Source organism: Pinus tabuliformis, chromosome X (genome assembly GCF_031772625.1).
Source record: "Pinus tabuliformis cultivar Carrire ecotype Pingquan chromosome X, CPIR1, whole genome shotgun sequence".
Lineage (NCBI taxonomy): Eukaryota > Viridiplantae > Streptophyta > Pinopsida > Pinales > Pinaceae > Pinus > Pinus tabuliformis.
The window spans coordinates 1,418,402,527-1,418,418,215 of NC_142308.1; the positions used below are offsets into that span (position 1 = coordinate 1,418,402,527).

General features: G+C 38.2%; 1 protein-coding gene across 2 annotated transcripts in view; it reads left to right on the forward strand.

Annotated features, from left to right (window-relative positions):
• Positions 1–1,872: 1,872 nt before the first annotated feature.
• Positions 1,873–15,689, forward strand: part of LOC149145352 (RNA-binding (RRM/RBD/RNP motifs) family protein) — a 32,533-nt gene continuing 18,716 nt past the window's right edge. Inside the window, exons 1-3 of one of the 2 annotated variants that reach the window (XM_089453230.1) lie at positions 1,873–2,126; positions 4,629–4,808; positions 4,924–4,999. In XM_089453230.1, the coding sequence (XP_089309356.1) occupies positions 2,016–2,126; positions 4,629–4,808; positions 4,924–4,999 (367 nt within the window). In that variant the 5' untranslated portion in view covers positions 1,873–2,015. The remainder of the gene's footprint in view (positions 2,127–4,628; positions 4,809–4,923; positions 5,000–15,689) is intronic. The other variant, XM_089453229.1, reaches the window with a different exon arrangement.

Below are 15,689 nucleotides of genomic sequence, written 5' to 3' on the forward strand. Positions count from 1 at the left end.
TACTTGAGCTCAATAACGACCTAGCTAAAAACAAAACTCCCATCTAATGAGCTCTTTTACATGTTTATTTATACAAGAGGGTAGCTACTAGCATCTCCCTAGAAAATATGAATGTTTGTCTCCCATAACTTGAGAATGGTGGATCTTGAACTTCATTAACTGCAGTTGCTTGGCTGCCAATGACCTTGTCTTTCTTGGAGAGAGTGTTGTGATCTTGGGCTGACCGAAGGAGTTAAGGAGGTGGACAACCTCCTAGAATCTCTCCCTACTGTCTACTCCGAACCCCTGCATGAAAATTATTTAAAAAATGCTCCATTTCCCGCAATTAAACCATATTAGGCCACATGACATAGCAAAACATCTTTTACCCCTCTCACTAAGCATAATATAACAAAAATTATAAATAAATGTGAGAAAGAGATAGTTCTAAAGCTAGAGGATGACATTATGACCCTTATAATGTACCTATTGACGAACCTCATCAATAACAAGATTTGTAACCATGGATATTCACTACCACTTTACCATGGATATTATTAACCATACCATACCATGGGAGAATACTATGGCTCATCAATACCACATGCCCAAAAACCTTCCCTCATTTCACAATCGAAATAATACTTACAATTAACAAGACTTTTAACCATGGATACTCACCCCACTTTACCATGGATATTATTAACAATACCATACCATTGGCCAATAATATGGCTAATCAATACCACATGCCCAAAATCCATCTGTCATTTCACAATCAAAATATTTTATAAATATTTTTTATAATTTAATTTTATTACATTTTTGGGCCTAGCGACACTCTCCATCACACTATGGAAGAGTTGTTGTAATGTCCAGTTATATTATGTCGTATAAATATTTTGACCAAGTTAAATTACATAAAAATAAAAAAATAAAATTATTAATTAAAACATTTTGACTTAGTGAAATTATATAAAAAGAATTAAACAAAAACATAAAATTAATAATTAAACTAGCTTATATCCATCTTAACTCTTGGATCTATCAAGCTTCCAGAGACATTAAATTTCTCGAGGTGCAAACCTTTCTTCAAGTTTTACACTCAGAAAAGAGGTTTGCACCTTCAGAAATTTGATCCCTCTGGACACTGGATAGATCCAGAGTTAAGATGGATCTAGGCTCGTTATTATCCTGCAAATATAAATTAAAGCCCCAAACTAATGACTCCCATAAATTTCAACTATAAACTTTCTATTTTACCCACAATAATATGTTATGGCTAGAATTATATTCCAACTATAAACATTCTCTTTAACAATTTACCCATAACAAGATACTATCACTAAAATTGTGAAAGCTTAATTAACCTTAAACACCCTTTCAGATACATCACTAAACTACAAAAACTTAATCAACTTTCAACTCATTCCCTAAACTACAAAAACTTAATCAACTTTCAACTCATTCCCTAATAAGTAAATTCCATTTTCAAGTCATTCCTATAAAATTTAATTTTTTTTAAACCAACTCAAAACTAAAGGCAGCACAAACCAAATACTATAGACATCCTTTATAAAAAAATAAAAAAATATAACAATAATTTTTATATAAAAATACAACCATACCTGGTAAAAATTTAAACCAACTCAAAACTAAAGGCAACACAAACCAAATACTATAGACGTCCTCTATAAAAATATAACAATAATTTTTATATAAAAATACAACCATGCTCGGTAAAATTTTACAACGAACGAGTGTAGATGCTTATTTATGCTTTATGTAGTCTTCGCATAAACATCAATTCCAATTATTAAGTCTCTCCGAACAATTAGGAGTATGAAAAAGTCACTCTACGCTACTAAAACATCAATTCCAATTATTAACTCTCTCCCAACATTAAGAGTCTGAAAAAGCCAAAGCCACTCTACTCTACTAGGGTACTCTAGAGACTTTCCATTTTGATATTCATCTCTTCGTCCGCTCGTGTGTGGAGAAGACGACGGTTTTGTTCTCTGCAAATCCATCGCGCCATGGCAGGAACAGGGCTTCATCATCAGTACCATCAGCCATGGGCATCTATCGCTTCAGCGGCTTCTATGCAAGCGGACTCACCTTATCCATCACACAACCTCATGGAAGAGGTACGCGTACCTATTTCGCAGGGCACTCTGCATCATGCCTCTATTTTCAAGGCACACTGTGCTTATTTATTCAGCTACGGTTCCTCCTCTGTGTGTTTGCGGGCCATTGAACTATTATTTTTGTTTGAAAATTTTATTTTATACAGTTACATTTCACAACCCTCCTTTTTCTGGGATTCTGGTAAAAATTCTTGTATACTTTTTTCTTGGTTGTTGTATTTCTCTTTCTGGGTTGTCGTATTCCCCACCCCGGTCCCCGCCCCCCCTAGCGCTTAAGGCGTGTGCATATGAATATGCAATGGTTGATATGGCAGCAGTTCGAGTCTCTGCAAAAACCTATTCCAATCAGGTGCCAGGGTTTGTGGAAAGTCGAGGGTCAGTGCCTGCTATGGGTGCCCACAAGATCTTTACTGTTCAAATACAAACAGAAATCGTCCAGAATGGGATATTTGTTTAATTAGTCTCAAATAACACCTCGCATTAGTTTAATCTTGATGACATTGCATTTCATAACATTTGAAAGCTGTGGTCAAAGAGTTAGCCACAACCTTCAAAAGAAGACCCTTTAAATAGGGAAATCATGGATTTTACATAAAATAAGCTGGTTTTATCATAAGCGAGATTGAAGGGCTGGCTAAAAGGAATTCCTTCGGCTTTAGACCCAGGTCTGAGGGTTAACTATTTCGCTAAAATCTCCAAGTACTTGCACCTGGTCTCATCCCTTTCATTTTCGGGACATATTATTTGGGTGGAGTTGAACAGGTGCGAGAATGGAACCCCGGCTAGTGGCTTAATACTATGTCGACTTCTCAAGTGATTTAAGGGCTCAACAAATGAGCCATGGTACATTGGCATATAGAGAAATTACGAACAGCTAACGCAACTTTGATCCAACGTCCTATCAAGTCTGGCACACTGTCTCATCTCTGGTTTTTTGAGACATGTGACTCGGTTTGGCAGACTACTGTGAGAATGGAATCCTTGGGAATGGATTAATGCTCTGTTTAGCATCCATGGGAATGTTTAACTCAGACGAAAATTATGGTCAGCTAATGCAACCTGGTATCAATGTTCCAGCGTTTGGCCCATTTTGAACTACCACTTGTATTTCAGGTTTTATGTGATCTCTTCTTACATGACAGAGATTTCCGACCTGGGACTTGATGGATTGCTTTAAGAGACAAGCGGAATCATTTGTCTGTCTCTTGGATGCTTCCTCTTTGGTTGGAACAATTGTTTCCGCAAACACATTTTTTCACCACTTGCAACTAATTTTTTATTATTGGCAATTACATTTGCTTTGATTTGTTCTTGGAAGTATCTGCGTTTGTAAACCCACAACTCTAAAATCGAATATGATTTTCAAATCTCTGAAATACCCGTGTGTTGCAAAACTGTTGTTTACTTTTTAATTTGGCTAAATTAGAATTCTGCCAAAATCTCTCGGTACTTGCAGCTGGTCTCATCCCTTCTTTGAAACATGCCATTTGGGTAGGTCAGATAGTGGTGAGAATGGAACCTTTGTGGGTGCACGGTGGCTTAATACAGCTTTGACCTCACCGATAGGGCAAGGTACATTGGCATATTGAGAACTTACAAACAGCTGAGGCAACTTTGCGTTGACCTCACTACTAGGCCAAGGTACATTGGCATATTGAGAACTTACAAACAGCTGAGGGACCTTTGGATCAATGTCTAAGCAAACCTGGTTCATTTTGAACCATGACTTGTATCTGGTGCTCAAATGTGATCTCTTTAAATGGTCGTACATGACTAGTGACTAGACATTCCAATGAAATGGGGGAGTTCTTTAAGAGATAACAGGAAGCATATGTCTATCTCTTGTTTGCTTCCTGTTTTGCTTGAACAATCTTCTTTCCAAATATATTTCTCCACCACTTTCAACTAGTTTCTTTATTGTCAGGTACGTTTGCTTAAATTTGTTCTTTAGAAATATTTGCGTTTGTAACCACACACCATTTTAAGATTGAATTTGATATGCAGATCACTTAAATCCTTGTGTATTAGGAAAATGTCATATAACTAAATTAGAGTTCTGATGAAATTGCTCAGTACTTGCACCTGTTGTCATCCTTTACTTGGGACATTCCATTTAGGTGGGGTAGACCACAGTGAGAATGGAACCCCGGTGGGTGGCTTAAAAGTTAATACTCTGCTGACCTTACCAATGAACTGAGATCCATTGGCATATCAACAAATTATGAACAGCCAAGTCATCTTTGGACCATTGTCCCAGCAAGACCAAATTTATTTTGAGTCACCACTAGAATTCCTGCTCCAGCCAAGTTCTATTTTAAGGTGGAATGTGGTATTCTGATTTCTGAAATTGCTGCTAATATCAGGGAAATGGTGTTTAATTTTCGAATTTAACTAACTTGAATTGAAAACATCACTTCTTGGAGTCAAAATTTTCCCGAATGATTAAGTTCCATGTTTTTTATATTGCCTTACTGATTTTTTAAACTCATCCTCTTCTTGCAGGTCAGGACAATATTTGTGCTAGGATTTCCAAAAGATGTGAAGGAACGAGAACTCCAAAATCTGTTAAGATGGTGGCCAGGTTATGAAGCATCACAATTAAATTTCAAAGGTGACCAGGCGATGGGTTTTGCACTTTTCACCACATCACAAATGGCAATGCAAGCTAGAGATGCTCTTCAGGTGAGTCACTAAGTCCAAATCTTTATATAAGTGTAACCTTAATTGTTCTTCATAATGGGTTGGTTTATAAACTACAGTGTATGACCAACCTAAGATTTGATGTTTTGTGCACTAGAATTTGGTATTTGATGCTGAAACAAATTCTATTTTGCGTGCGGAAATGGCTAAGAAAAATTTGTATGTGAAAAGAGGTGAGTTTCTCGAAGCTTTTCTTGTTTATGATACGTGATGTCTTTATGCTTTATCTATTCAGATTTTACTCTGAGTTATTGTTATAGTCAAGTCAAATTAAATATGCTTTTTTAGATGTTCAAATTTTAGATGGAAAGTTCATAAAAGTTATAAGTGAACCAAGTTATTCCTATATAGCAACGGACTTGTATCAGTCAATTCTATTTTGGAATAATATTATTTGTGGACTAGCTTAGGGCTAGATAAATCTTGATATTTCTATAGCTGTTATGCTTATTTTTAGAAACCTATTTATATATTTTGTTCTTCAAGACACATTGAAATAATTTATGGTGCATTTCAATGTTAAAACACATGCCCTTCCAAAGGAGAGTGGTCGACAATATTTGAATGCATAGAAGAAGGTTAGAAATACATACTTGGAGATGATTGAGGTTATGAAGTAGAGGGGCAAGGAATTATTATGATGGAGATCTCTTGTGATAAGATAAAAGTATAAGGTGGTAGCCAAATTTGTGAGTAGGATTGCATAGTTTCTTTGCTCATTTTGTAACAAAAAATCCCATACAACCATGCGGTAATCATGGGCCTAATTTTTTTTTTCCTTTCAATGTTTATGAGTTGCTTTTGTGTTTTCACAATTGCTAAGTTGGTTAATTAAAAGCTTTCTTGCACTCATCACAACTAATTTATTAGTTTTAATATTTATTATGATGGAGATCTCTTGTGATAAAAGTATACATGATAAGATAAAAGTATAAGGTGGTATCCAAATGTGTGAGTAGGATTTTCTTTGCTCATTTGGCAACAAAAAATTCGATACAACCATGGGGTATCCCGATATTCACAGGCTTAATTTGTTTTCTTTCAATATTAACTAATTAAACCTTTTGCGTTTTCACAATGGCTAAATTGGTTAATTAAAAGCTTTCTTGCACTCAGAACAACTAGTTTATTATTTTTAATGTTTAACGTTATTTATTTTAATATTCATTTACAACAACACTTAATTTTTCAACTGCTTTCTCCAGACTTTACCATATAAATCTATTCATTAGCAATTTAGCACTCTTTTGTAATACTTTAGCTCTTATTGTCCCTGATGTTGGGTGGGTGTCCACTCAAAATGCTGGACGTTTCAAAAGATTTTACGTAGTTAATTTCAAGAAATTTTTGAAATTATGGCATCAAAATTATGTTCATTTGAATGATCAAATTTTGAAGCTCTAAATTACAGAAGGACTTCATATGGTAGATGGTTTACAGTTTGTTTGTAGTACAAAAGGGTGAATGCACGTGTGAATTCCAAAGGGACGGATCAAGTAGATCTGTAGCACATTTGGAGCTGGTGCATATTGATTTAGTTGGTTCTCAGTGTGCAGTCTCCAATTAGGGCAACACATCTTGTTACATCTATTGATCATTTCTCAAGGAAGACATGGGTATATTGTTGGAAGGCAAAATAATTAACTTTTCATGTGTTTAAGCAAAATTAAACCCTGGGGCTTGTTGGAGCTTGGAGAATCATCGTGGGGAAATATTAAGTATTAACATCAAGTCAAATTGTGGTGGTGAGTACCTACTTCATATTTTTACAACGCATATGGCATCAACACATAATATATAACATCTTTCTCCCACAACAGAATGTCGTAAGCCAAAAGAATCAAAATACTTTGGACATAGGCATCTAAGGAAGCTTTGAAAGACGTTTAAGAGTATTTAGTTGTAATTCTTATGATTCGAACATGTTCCTAAATAGAAAAGACATAACTTAGACACAACAGTTGTCAGCTATTCTAATTTTCTATAATGTCCAAGGGATATATGTTTTAAGATATCACAAGAAAAATTATTGTGGTTAGCAGTGAGCACAGATGCCACATTGTATGAAATAAGTAGGCAACTAGAAATATGACAAGAGATAACTTCATGGCTTACATACAAAAAAATAATGACGTGGATAGAGATAGAGGCTTTTTCCCCAGGGAGAAACGTACTTTATATTTGAGTCAAAAAGAAAGAACAATTTGAAGGTGCATTCCACGCAGCCAAAAAGCAACATCCAAAATAGCACTGTTTAAAGGTCTTGACAAAAACGCATCTGCTCTGTACATCAACAGTTAAATTCTGCTCTAAAGAGGTTCAAAAACTATAAAACTAAAACCACTTCCAAAAAGGATACATCAACCACTACCAGCTTACAATAATATGTTTTAACAGTCAATTTGTCAAAGACTCAGAGGAGCCTTTGTGTGTAACTAATTGATATGATCCATCTGTCAGTCACAGAAATTCCTTGCACAAAGAATCTGCCTTGCCAATCTGTTCTTGGTAAATATGCTGGTAACTCATCTGCAAGAGAGTCAAAGATATTTCTTTGACATGATGTGCCAGAGCCACTAGGTTGACATTGTGCATCTGAATATTGTTCTTCATCAAATTAATAACTAGGGATGAGCCCCCCTGTATCTGATGCAAGTCTTTAGAACTGGAAAATTTCAGTACATAAAGCAAAGCTGGAAATTCAATGTGATTGTTTGTTCCATACCCAACATATGCTCTGAAGGAAAATAAATAATGTTCAAAGACATAACCGCAAAACCCAAACTGCATATGTTATCATTTCCCTAGCATGTCCCATCAAAAAATGCTCATGGTTAACTGTAATAAAAAACCAAAGGACCCACCTGTCTTACAGAAACAATATTTGGCCTCGAGAGGTATGAATTGAAAGGAATTCCTTCCCTGGATGCCACCCCTTCTAGTTGAATAAACCTTCCCTCAAAGATATTAGAAGTTTGTGCAGCCCATATTCTGCTGTTCACTATTGAAAGAGAGTTCTTAAAGATTTTAAACTGCGTCTAACAAACCACTCTTGGAAACAAGTAACCACCCTTTCTTTTTCTCAAGGTTCTTGAATGTGGAAAACTTGAGCCACCTCAAACCAGATCGCCTTTGTGAACCTGCACTGAACAAAGAGATGTGTATCTTAATTATTCTCTTTGCACACAAAACACAGGCCTGACCCATTCATATTACTTTTCTGTAGCACATTCCACATCAAAAGCTTTCCATTGACATTGCCTTTTGGAGGGGCCTCAAGCTCGCATAGTTGGCTTCGACCAACATTCTTGGTTCTGGACCTGATTTGCAATAATAAGGTCTTGATATCATTGGTGAGTGTCACAGTAGCCATTCGAAGGGTTATACACCTTAACCAATTCATCCCTGTTATTAGTTAGTCTAATGTGGGCACTAACCAGAGTATGAACAAATCTCCACCATCTCAGATTCCAACCCTCAGGTAGACCCAATTGATCAGCATTTAGCCATATCTGTTTCCAAATGGTAGTGGATCCTGGATCAGCAATTTTGGACAGAGTTGTCCTTCCTTGCTGTTGAAGGAACAAAATCATTTCTTCAGTAAGAAAAACCTCAACACTGCAACCCATAATGGCATCAACACCAAAGATATGAGATAGAAGCAGTTACAAGTAAGTCTCCTGTAAAAGAAAGGAGAAAACCATGCCAATACATAGAAACAAAGTCTCAAAGGTACAATCATTTCTTGAGCCAAGTGAACAAGGATACAACAATTAAAAAGTCATGAAGAGATCAATTACCTTTCATACCAGTGTTTTTATTTACTAACAAAAATATTTTGATTTATGTAATAAAGCTATAATTTCTGTGAGTTACAGGTAATAAACACTGTTTGATTTTTATTTTGACTCAAAATTGGCCTTACATAGACTGCCTTCTGTAGCATTAACTTGCTTATATATATCTTGTTATCACTTGAAACTAGAAGAGATTGGATGCACATGTAGGGAAGGGGCCAGTGTCATCTTGCACAATCCCTCTCAGTATGGGATAGTGTTTACTAGACTTAGGGTGGGACTACTATCGATTTTAAGATAAGTTGCCAAGGTACGACGAGTACATAGGAACAAGTGCAGGCATGCCACTTTTCTGAAATAGGGGATGGGGGTACATATATCAAATTTAATATATATGATAGTATATGAGAAAGGGAGAACTAGCATTAATGAAAATGAGCATGATTCAAAGTCTATTCAATATTTCCAGTGTGCAACCATTCATCAATTGAAATCCATGTTTCAACATAAAAAATTGACATTCCTTCCATTTCCAGATTCGATGTGGAAATGACAAAAATCTTGAAACTTCTTGATGAAATTGAACTTTTGGTATTTGGGGACAGGAATGCTGATAATGATGAAGAATGCTTAATGTTGAACCTCTGGCAAGGATACCAATATCCTGCAATAATAACAATGAAAATTGCCCTACTTCCTTTGTTCATCTCTGCTGGTATCTTCCAAGTTTGCAGGCAAAATTGAAAATGTATAAGGGAGCCTGAAGGGATCAGGGCTTAAAGGTATAAAAGGAGCAGTACTAAGGATTAGTTGTTTTAGGTATTCTGGTGGGCCCACTTTAAATGCAATCTTATTGAGGCTTTTTAATTGTTGGTTTTTTTTTCATGTTAAAATCAGATTGCTGTACCTGAAATCGAGGTAAATCTCTAATTTGAGCAACATAGATGAAGCTGTTGCATGGTACATTTCCATTATGTGGGTTCAGGTACGTGTTGAGAGAAAGAAAATATAATAAAACTAGTAAGGGGAGTGTTACTTGAAGCTCTTTAATTTAGAAAATTCCATGTCAAATCATCAAACTCATCCACGGTAAATAGTTGGCCACCAGAAGAGTTTCACCTTAATTTTAGAGTTGTAAGTACAAAGTTGGAATATATTAGATTGATAATCCAATGGACTCTTCGGGATTGATGATCCCTTCTCAAGTGTTTTACTCGTAATGCTTTGGGGGTACAATGAGATGATCAACACGGAAGCTTGTTCAAGTATCTGAGATATAAGGATTGAAGAGAGAGGAGATAGAAGAATCAATAAATTAATGGTCTCAAATAACCCATCAACCTATCTCAATCAGCTTTTTATCTCTTATAGAATGAGAATGGAAGTGTATGAAGGAAATATCCAAGAATAGAAACCCTAAAAGCATGCTAAATCAATATATAGGAGAGTTCCTAGCTTTAGGTGGTGTAATCCTCACTCAAGTTTTGAAAATTAAACTGGATTGGAGTCTTCAACTTGTTGACCATTCTGTGTATTGCTACCCCATAGCAGTACAACCCTTTTTTCGCAAAAGGGATCCATCATGTTCGAGTGTCCGTGCCATTCAGACTTCATCATCAACCGACCGCGTCTGTATGTAACAGCCTAGGTAAACCTTTGGTTTTGGTGACGATCTCCATTCTAGGAGTTTTTTTGTCTCAGTGATTCATTTGTGTCTTTAGACACAAATGATCGACAAAGTTTTTCCCTCCACTTTTACCATAAAGCAAGAGTGGATTTTGTCGCTAAGATCTTAGGTGAGTCCTAGTGTTTTAGATCGAGTCTATGTAAAAGTGATTTGGGAATAATCCTAGCTAATTGGTTAGATTATTTTATTACAAGTCACTTGGTCTACTGGATTATATTTTGTGTCGCAGAAATGAGTATTTTTGAGGGTCTATAACGAACGGGTTTTCCCCCTTCATGTATTAAAATGTAAAATCTTGATGTAAAAAATATTTAGTGCATGGTCCCTCATAATTAGACACCATGGCTAAGTATTAGAGGGTTGGAAAAATAATTAATCCCCTCATAAGTCAATTAATTAAATTTTCTGGCCAAATTAAATTAAAAATCCTAAGCCAGAAATTTAATTAATTTTATGTCCTAGATAAATTTAAATTCTCAAAAGGCAAAATTCGTGGGTCTTAAAGAAATATTTTTTTAAAGGTGGCCATGGGAATATTGAAAATTTTAAGAAATCTTGGACCGTTGGACCTTGGTAGTTAAGTCAAAGTCAATTTTTTGAGGTAATTAACTCAAAATTACTATTTTTGAGATAATTAAAAAGGAATTAAATGAAAAATTTGAAATAATTCCTCAAAAAATAAATAACCTCGACGAACGAGATTAAATAATCAAATCTTTTTCAACTGTCGAGATTACTTTGACGGGGATCAGGCGAATTAGTCGTTGGAGAATTTATCTATAAATTAGAGGTCGGTGTCAGTGTATTGTTTCATTCGATCTTTGAATTGTGTACTAAGATCTCAAGCTCTCTTGTCTATTTTCTGGAATAAATGCAAAAGTATTTGGGGTTTCAATTTGCGGTGGTGTTCCTCTTCATGAATTTATGGTAACATTGTTTTAATTTCTGCTTAATATTATGTGAAAACTATCAATCATTAGCTCTCTTAGAACAATCTGAATACAGGTATCTTATTCAGTTTGTTGGATCTAGGGTAACATTTTTTTTTTGTTAAGCTTGGCAGGTCCATTCCATTTTCTATCATATGATTAGCAAGTTTACACCACACAGATTAACTAGGGGGCCTTAACTTGCCCCGAAGGGAAACCAAGTCTGTTGGCCACCGGTCAGCGTTATAAGCCATCCAAAAACAATACTGTCTTAACCTTTCCAGCCAGGCTAGATATGTCTCTATCTCATGTCCATACACTACATAACTGAAAAAACTAACACTTGCAACATGAAAAGTAAAAGCTAACCGCATGAAACAAAGTTATGCATGGTTAGGAGTCTAATTTTTTTGATCCTCTGAGGTAGATGCGACGGGAGATGCATACCATACAACGACAAAATGCAAGGGATGTGACGGTTGATTCTGTCCATCTTGATATCCTGTTTATGCAGATAGAAGAGTATTTTCTCCATATCCTTCTTATAGTTTGGCATTCCTTGTAGAGTCACCGCCATGCCCACGGATATCTGCTCCACTGCCTTGCCTAGTAAACTCTTCATTAACCAATACAAGTATAGTGTTTGCTTGAACTATGTGATTCTCCCATGGGTGTTACCTAGATCCGGAACTAGAGTCCTCTAGTTATCCATCTCTTCCTTCGTCTCGCTTCCTCATTTTACCTCCTCTTCCCATTCTTCCAGCAATTTTCGGATGCCGGCATTCGTCCCCTCGCAGTAAGCCTCTGCAACTTCGGTGATGAGGTTTTCTATTGATTTTCGGCCCTTGCATGTTTTCGACGTGCTCGACCCCTTATCTTTCCTGGTTGTCGAGCCTCTCTCTTGCCACGCCCCTGACCTCTCGTAGCTCCTGCCATAACCTGTTTTCCAGAACACTGATGACACCTAGAATAAATTAGAATAAAACACAGACTTTTCGTTATACACCACATTGCCATTACATGATTCTTCTCTCGTCCATTCCTCACCGTATTCATGCTGGGTTGGGCCAAACCCCGCAATGCCAAAAGGGAAGGTCCTTGTCCCTTACCCCTTGGACCGCCTTTGTTCCCATCCCCCTTACCAATGTTTGTATACAGGTCATCCCTTCCCAGCCCAAGCTAACTTGCAACCCCTCCTTGATTCTAGCAACATGCCTGCGATAGTTCTAATCTCTTGCCCCCTCGGTCTAGGTTGGAGTGGCTTTGCCTCTCAGGTCCCCCCGACTGGGTTTCCACTCAGGATTTCTGGCAGAGAGCTTCTCAGAGAGCTTTGATCAGGAGTTTGGGTTCATAGCTTGCGAGGCCACTAGTGCAGGATCACCTGCCATACAGGTTCAGAGGGAGTGTGCACTCTCCCCTACTAGCAGAGCATCTTCTAGCATTTGGTATGTTGATAGTGGCACTTCCCACCACATGACAGGAGTTAGAGAGTACTTCTTAGAGCTTTCAAAGGATGATACTGATATGAAGGTAGTACTTGGTGATGACAACATGGTTAAAACCCAAACCTCCCTTGAAAGTGTCAGATGTTCTATATGTGTCTGGAATGAAGAAGAACTTGATATCTGTCTCAGCACTTGAGGACAGAGGGTATGATGTGTTGTTCAAGAGAGGGCAGTCGCTTATATATCTTAGGGGAACTCCAGCTTCTTCAGTTAGAGTGATTGGTGTGCGCCATGACAAGGTGTACAAGTTCTCATTCCATCCCCTCATGGCATTGAGTAGCAACACCCGAGACAGGACCAACAACAGATCTAGCAGTTTAGAGTTGGGTGAGATTTTGCACCACAAGATGGGGCACATATATCATGGGGCCTTGAGTACATTGTGGGAGATCACCACTAGTGTGCCAGATTTCAGTTCTGATCACCTTGATGTATGCAGAGGATGTGTTATGGGGAAGTTTGCGAGATCCCCTTTTCCCAGCAGTGACAGAAGAGCGATCGGGATCCTTGACTTGATTCATACTGATGTGAGTGGTCGGATGTCTCATGTATCCTTGAGTGGCTATGAGTACTATGTTTTAGTCATTGATGACCACTCCAAGAAGACTTGAATTTATTTCTTGAAGACCAAGAGTGAATTTGGGTGCCTTACATATTCCTATGTCCCCAAGGAGAACAGGAACAAGCTAGAGCCCACTGTAGACAAGGGCGTCTTTGTGGCTTATAGCGAGACCTCGAAAGCTTATCAGATTTATATTCCTGCGCAGAGGAAAGTGGTTGTCAGGCGGGATGTGAAGTTCGAGGAGGAGAGAGCTTTTAGGAGGTCACGGGAGTTAGAGTATCCAGAGTCACTAGACCCTCAGGAGAAGCTGAGTCAGTCACAGGGATCAGGAGGTACATTGATTACAGTGTCAGGTCCATCAGTGAGCAATGGCTCTTAGAGTTAGGTGGGTGGTTCTTCGGGCAGCATGCAGGGTAGTCCACAGAGCGGTTCATAGGGTAGTCCACTAATGGACTGTTCGCACGGTGCTTCAACATCTACAGGCACAGATTCAGGCATGAGGTTAGTTGGCAGGTCTTCAGGAGTTCAGGCTTTTGATGATGATGAGGATTCTTTCACTCCGGTGGGAGAAGTATGCTCAGGGAAGAGGAAGCCCAAGTGGCTTCAAGATACCTTGCGCGAGGCCACATCAGTTGTTGGGCCAAAGAGACAGGTTAGAGAGAGTAAACCACCTGAGCGGTTATGTAGTTATATGGCATTAGTAATAAGCATTGTTGACTCTGAGCCTTCTAGTTATGAGGAGGCAGCTAATCAGCAGGTCTAGAGAGAGGCCATGATGGAGAAGTATTCTTCTATTATGAAGAATGATGTTTGGGAGGTAGTGCCGAGGCTTGAAGGTAAATCAATTGTTACTTCCCGATGGCTCTACAAGATAAAGCATGCTGCAGATGGCAGCATCGAGAAGTTCAAGGCTCGATTTGTGGTGAGAAGGTTCTCACAGGTAGAGGGAGTTGACTATGAGGAGACTTTCGCTCCCGTAGCTCGGTATACATCTATTCACTCCATTATATCGATTGCAGCAAATATGGGTTGGAAGATCCACCAAATGGATGTGAAGACCGCATTTTTCAATGGCTTCATTCAGGAGGAGGTTTATATTGAGCAACTGTAGGGCTTTGAGGTGCATGGGAAGGAGTCCTATGTATGCAGATTGAAAAAGGCACTCTATGGCCTAAAGCAAGCTCCTAGAGCTTGGTACTCGAGGATTGATACATACTTGCAACAGTTGGGTTTCACAAAGAGTGAGGCTGATCCGAACCTATACTTCATTGTGGTGGGTGAGGAGCCTCTCATTTTGGTGTTGTATGTTGATGACTTGATCATCACTGGTGCAGAGAGACTCATTGAGGGTTGCAAGAGAGATCTTGCTTCAAAGTTTGAAATGAAGATATCGGCATGATGCATTATTTTCTGGGATTGGAGGTGTGGCAGAAAGAGGGGCATTTCTTCCCGGGACAAGGGAAGTACGTCGTCGATATTCTTAGTAGATTTCACATGGAGGTCTGCAAACCCATGTCTACACCTATTATCACTAATTGGAAGAAGCTTCACGCTTCTGATTCCGAGTTGGTGGATCCTACTCTACCACTGATTGGTAAATTGATGTATTTGGTCAACACTCGACCAGATATATGTTTTGCGCATATTTCACATGGAGGACTGCAAACCCATGTCTACACCTATGATCACTAACTAGAAGTTAACACTATGAGTCAGTTCATGTGTGAGCCCAAGAGAGTGCACTGGGTCGTTGCAAAGCACATTCTTCGTTACTTGGAGGGGACTGTGAATTTTTCTCTAGATTATAGACAGGGTTATGGAGTGAGATAGGTAGGGTACACAGATTTAGATTGGGCAGGTTGTGCTTCAGATAGGAAGAGTACTTCCGGGTGTTGTTTTGGGTTGGGTTCGGCAGTTGTGTCGTGGATCAGCCGGAAAAAACAATCATTTGCATTGAGCTTAGCTGAGGCAAAGTATATGGCTGCTAGTTTGGCTAGTTGTGAGGCCATATGGCTTCGCAAGATGTTGTTTGGTCTATTTGGTCAGGGATTGAGACCTTCAGTAATTTACTGTGATAATCAGAGTTGCATAAAACTCACGGAGAATCCAGTTTTTCATGACAGGTCAAAGCATATTGAGATCAATTATCACTTCATTAGATACTATGTCCAAAAGGGAGCTGTCAAGCTTGAGTATATTTCCACAAATGAGTACGTAGTGGAAATTTTCACCAAAGCCTTACCACGGGGCAAGCATGTCTACTTCAAAGACAAGATGGGAGTGGTGAGCAACACTTTCCTTGGTAAGAGGGATTGTTAAAATTTGGGTACCATAGGACAAGTGGTTCCCTAAGGCTTTGATCTTTGGCCTAGGGAAATGTGTC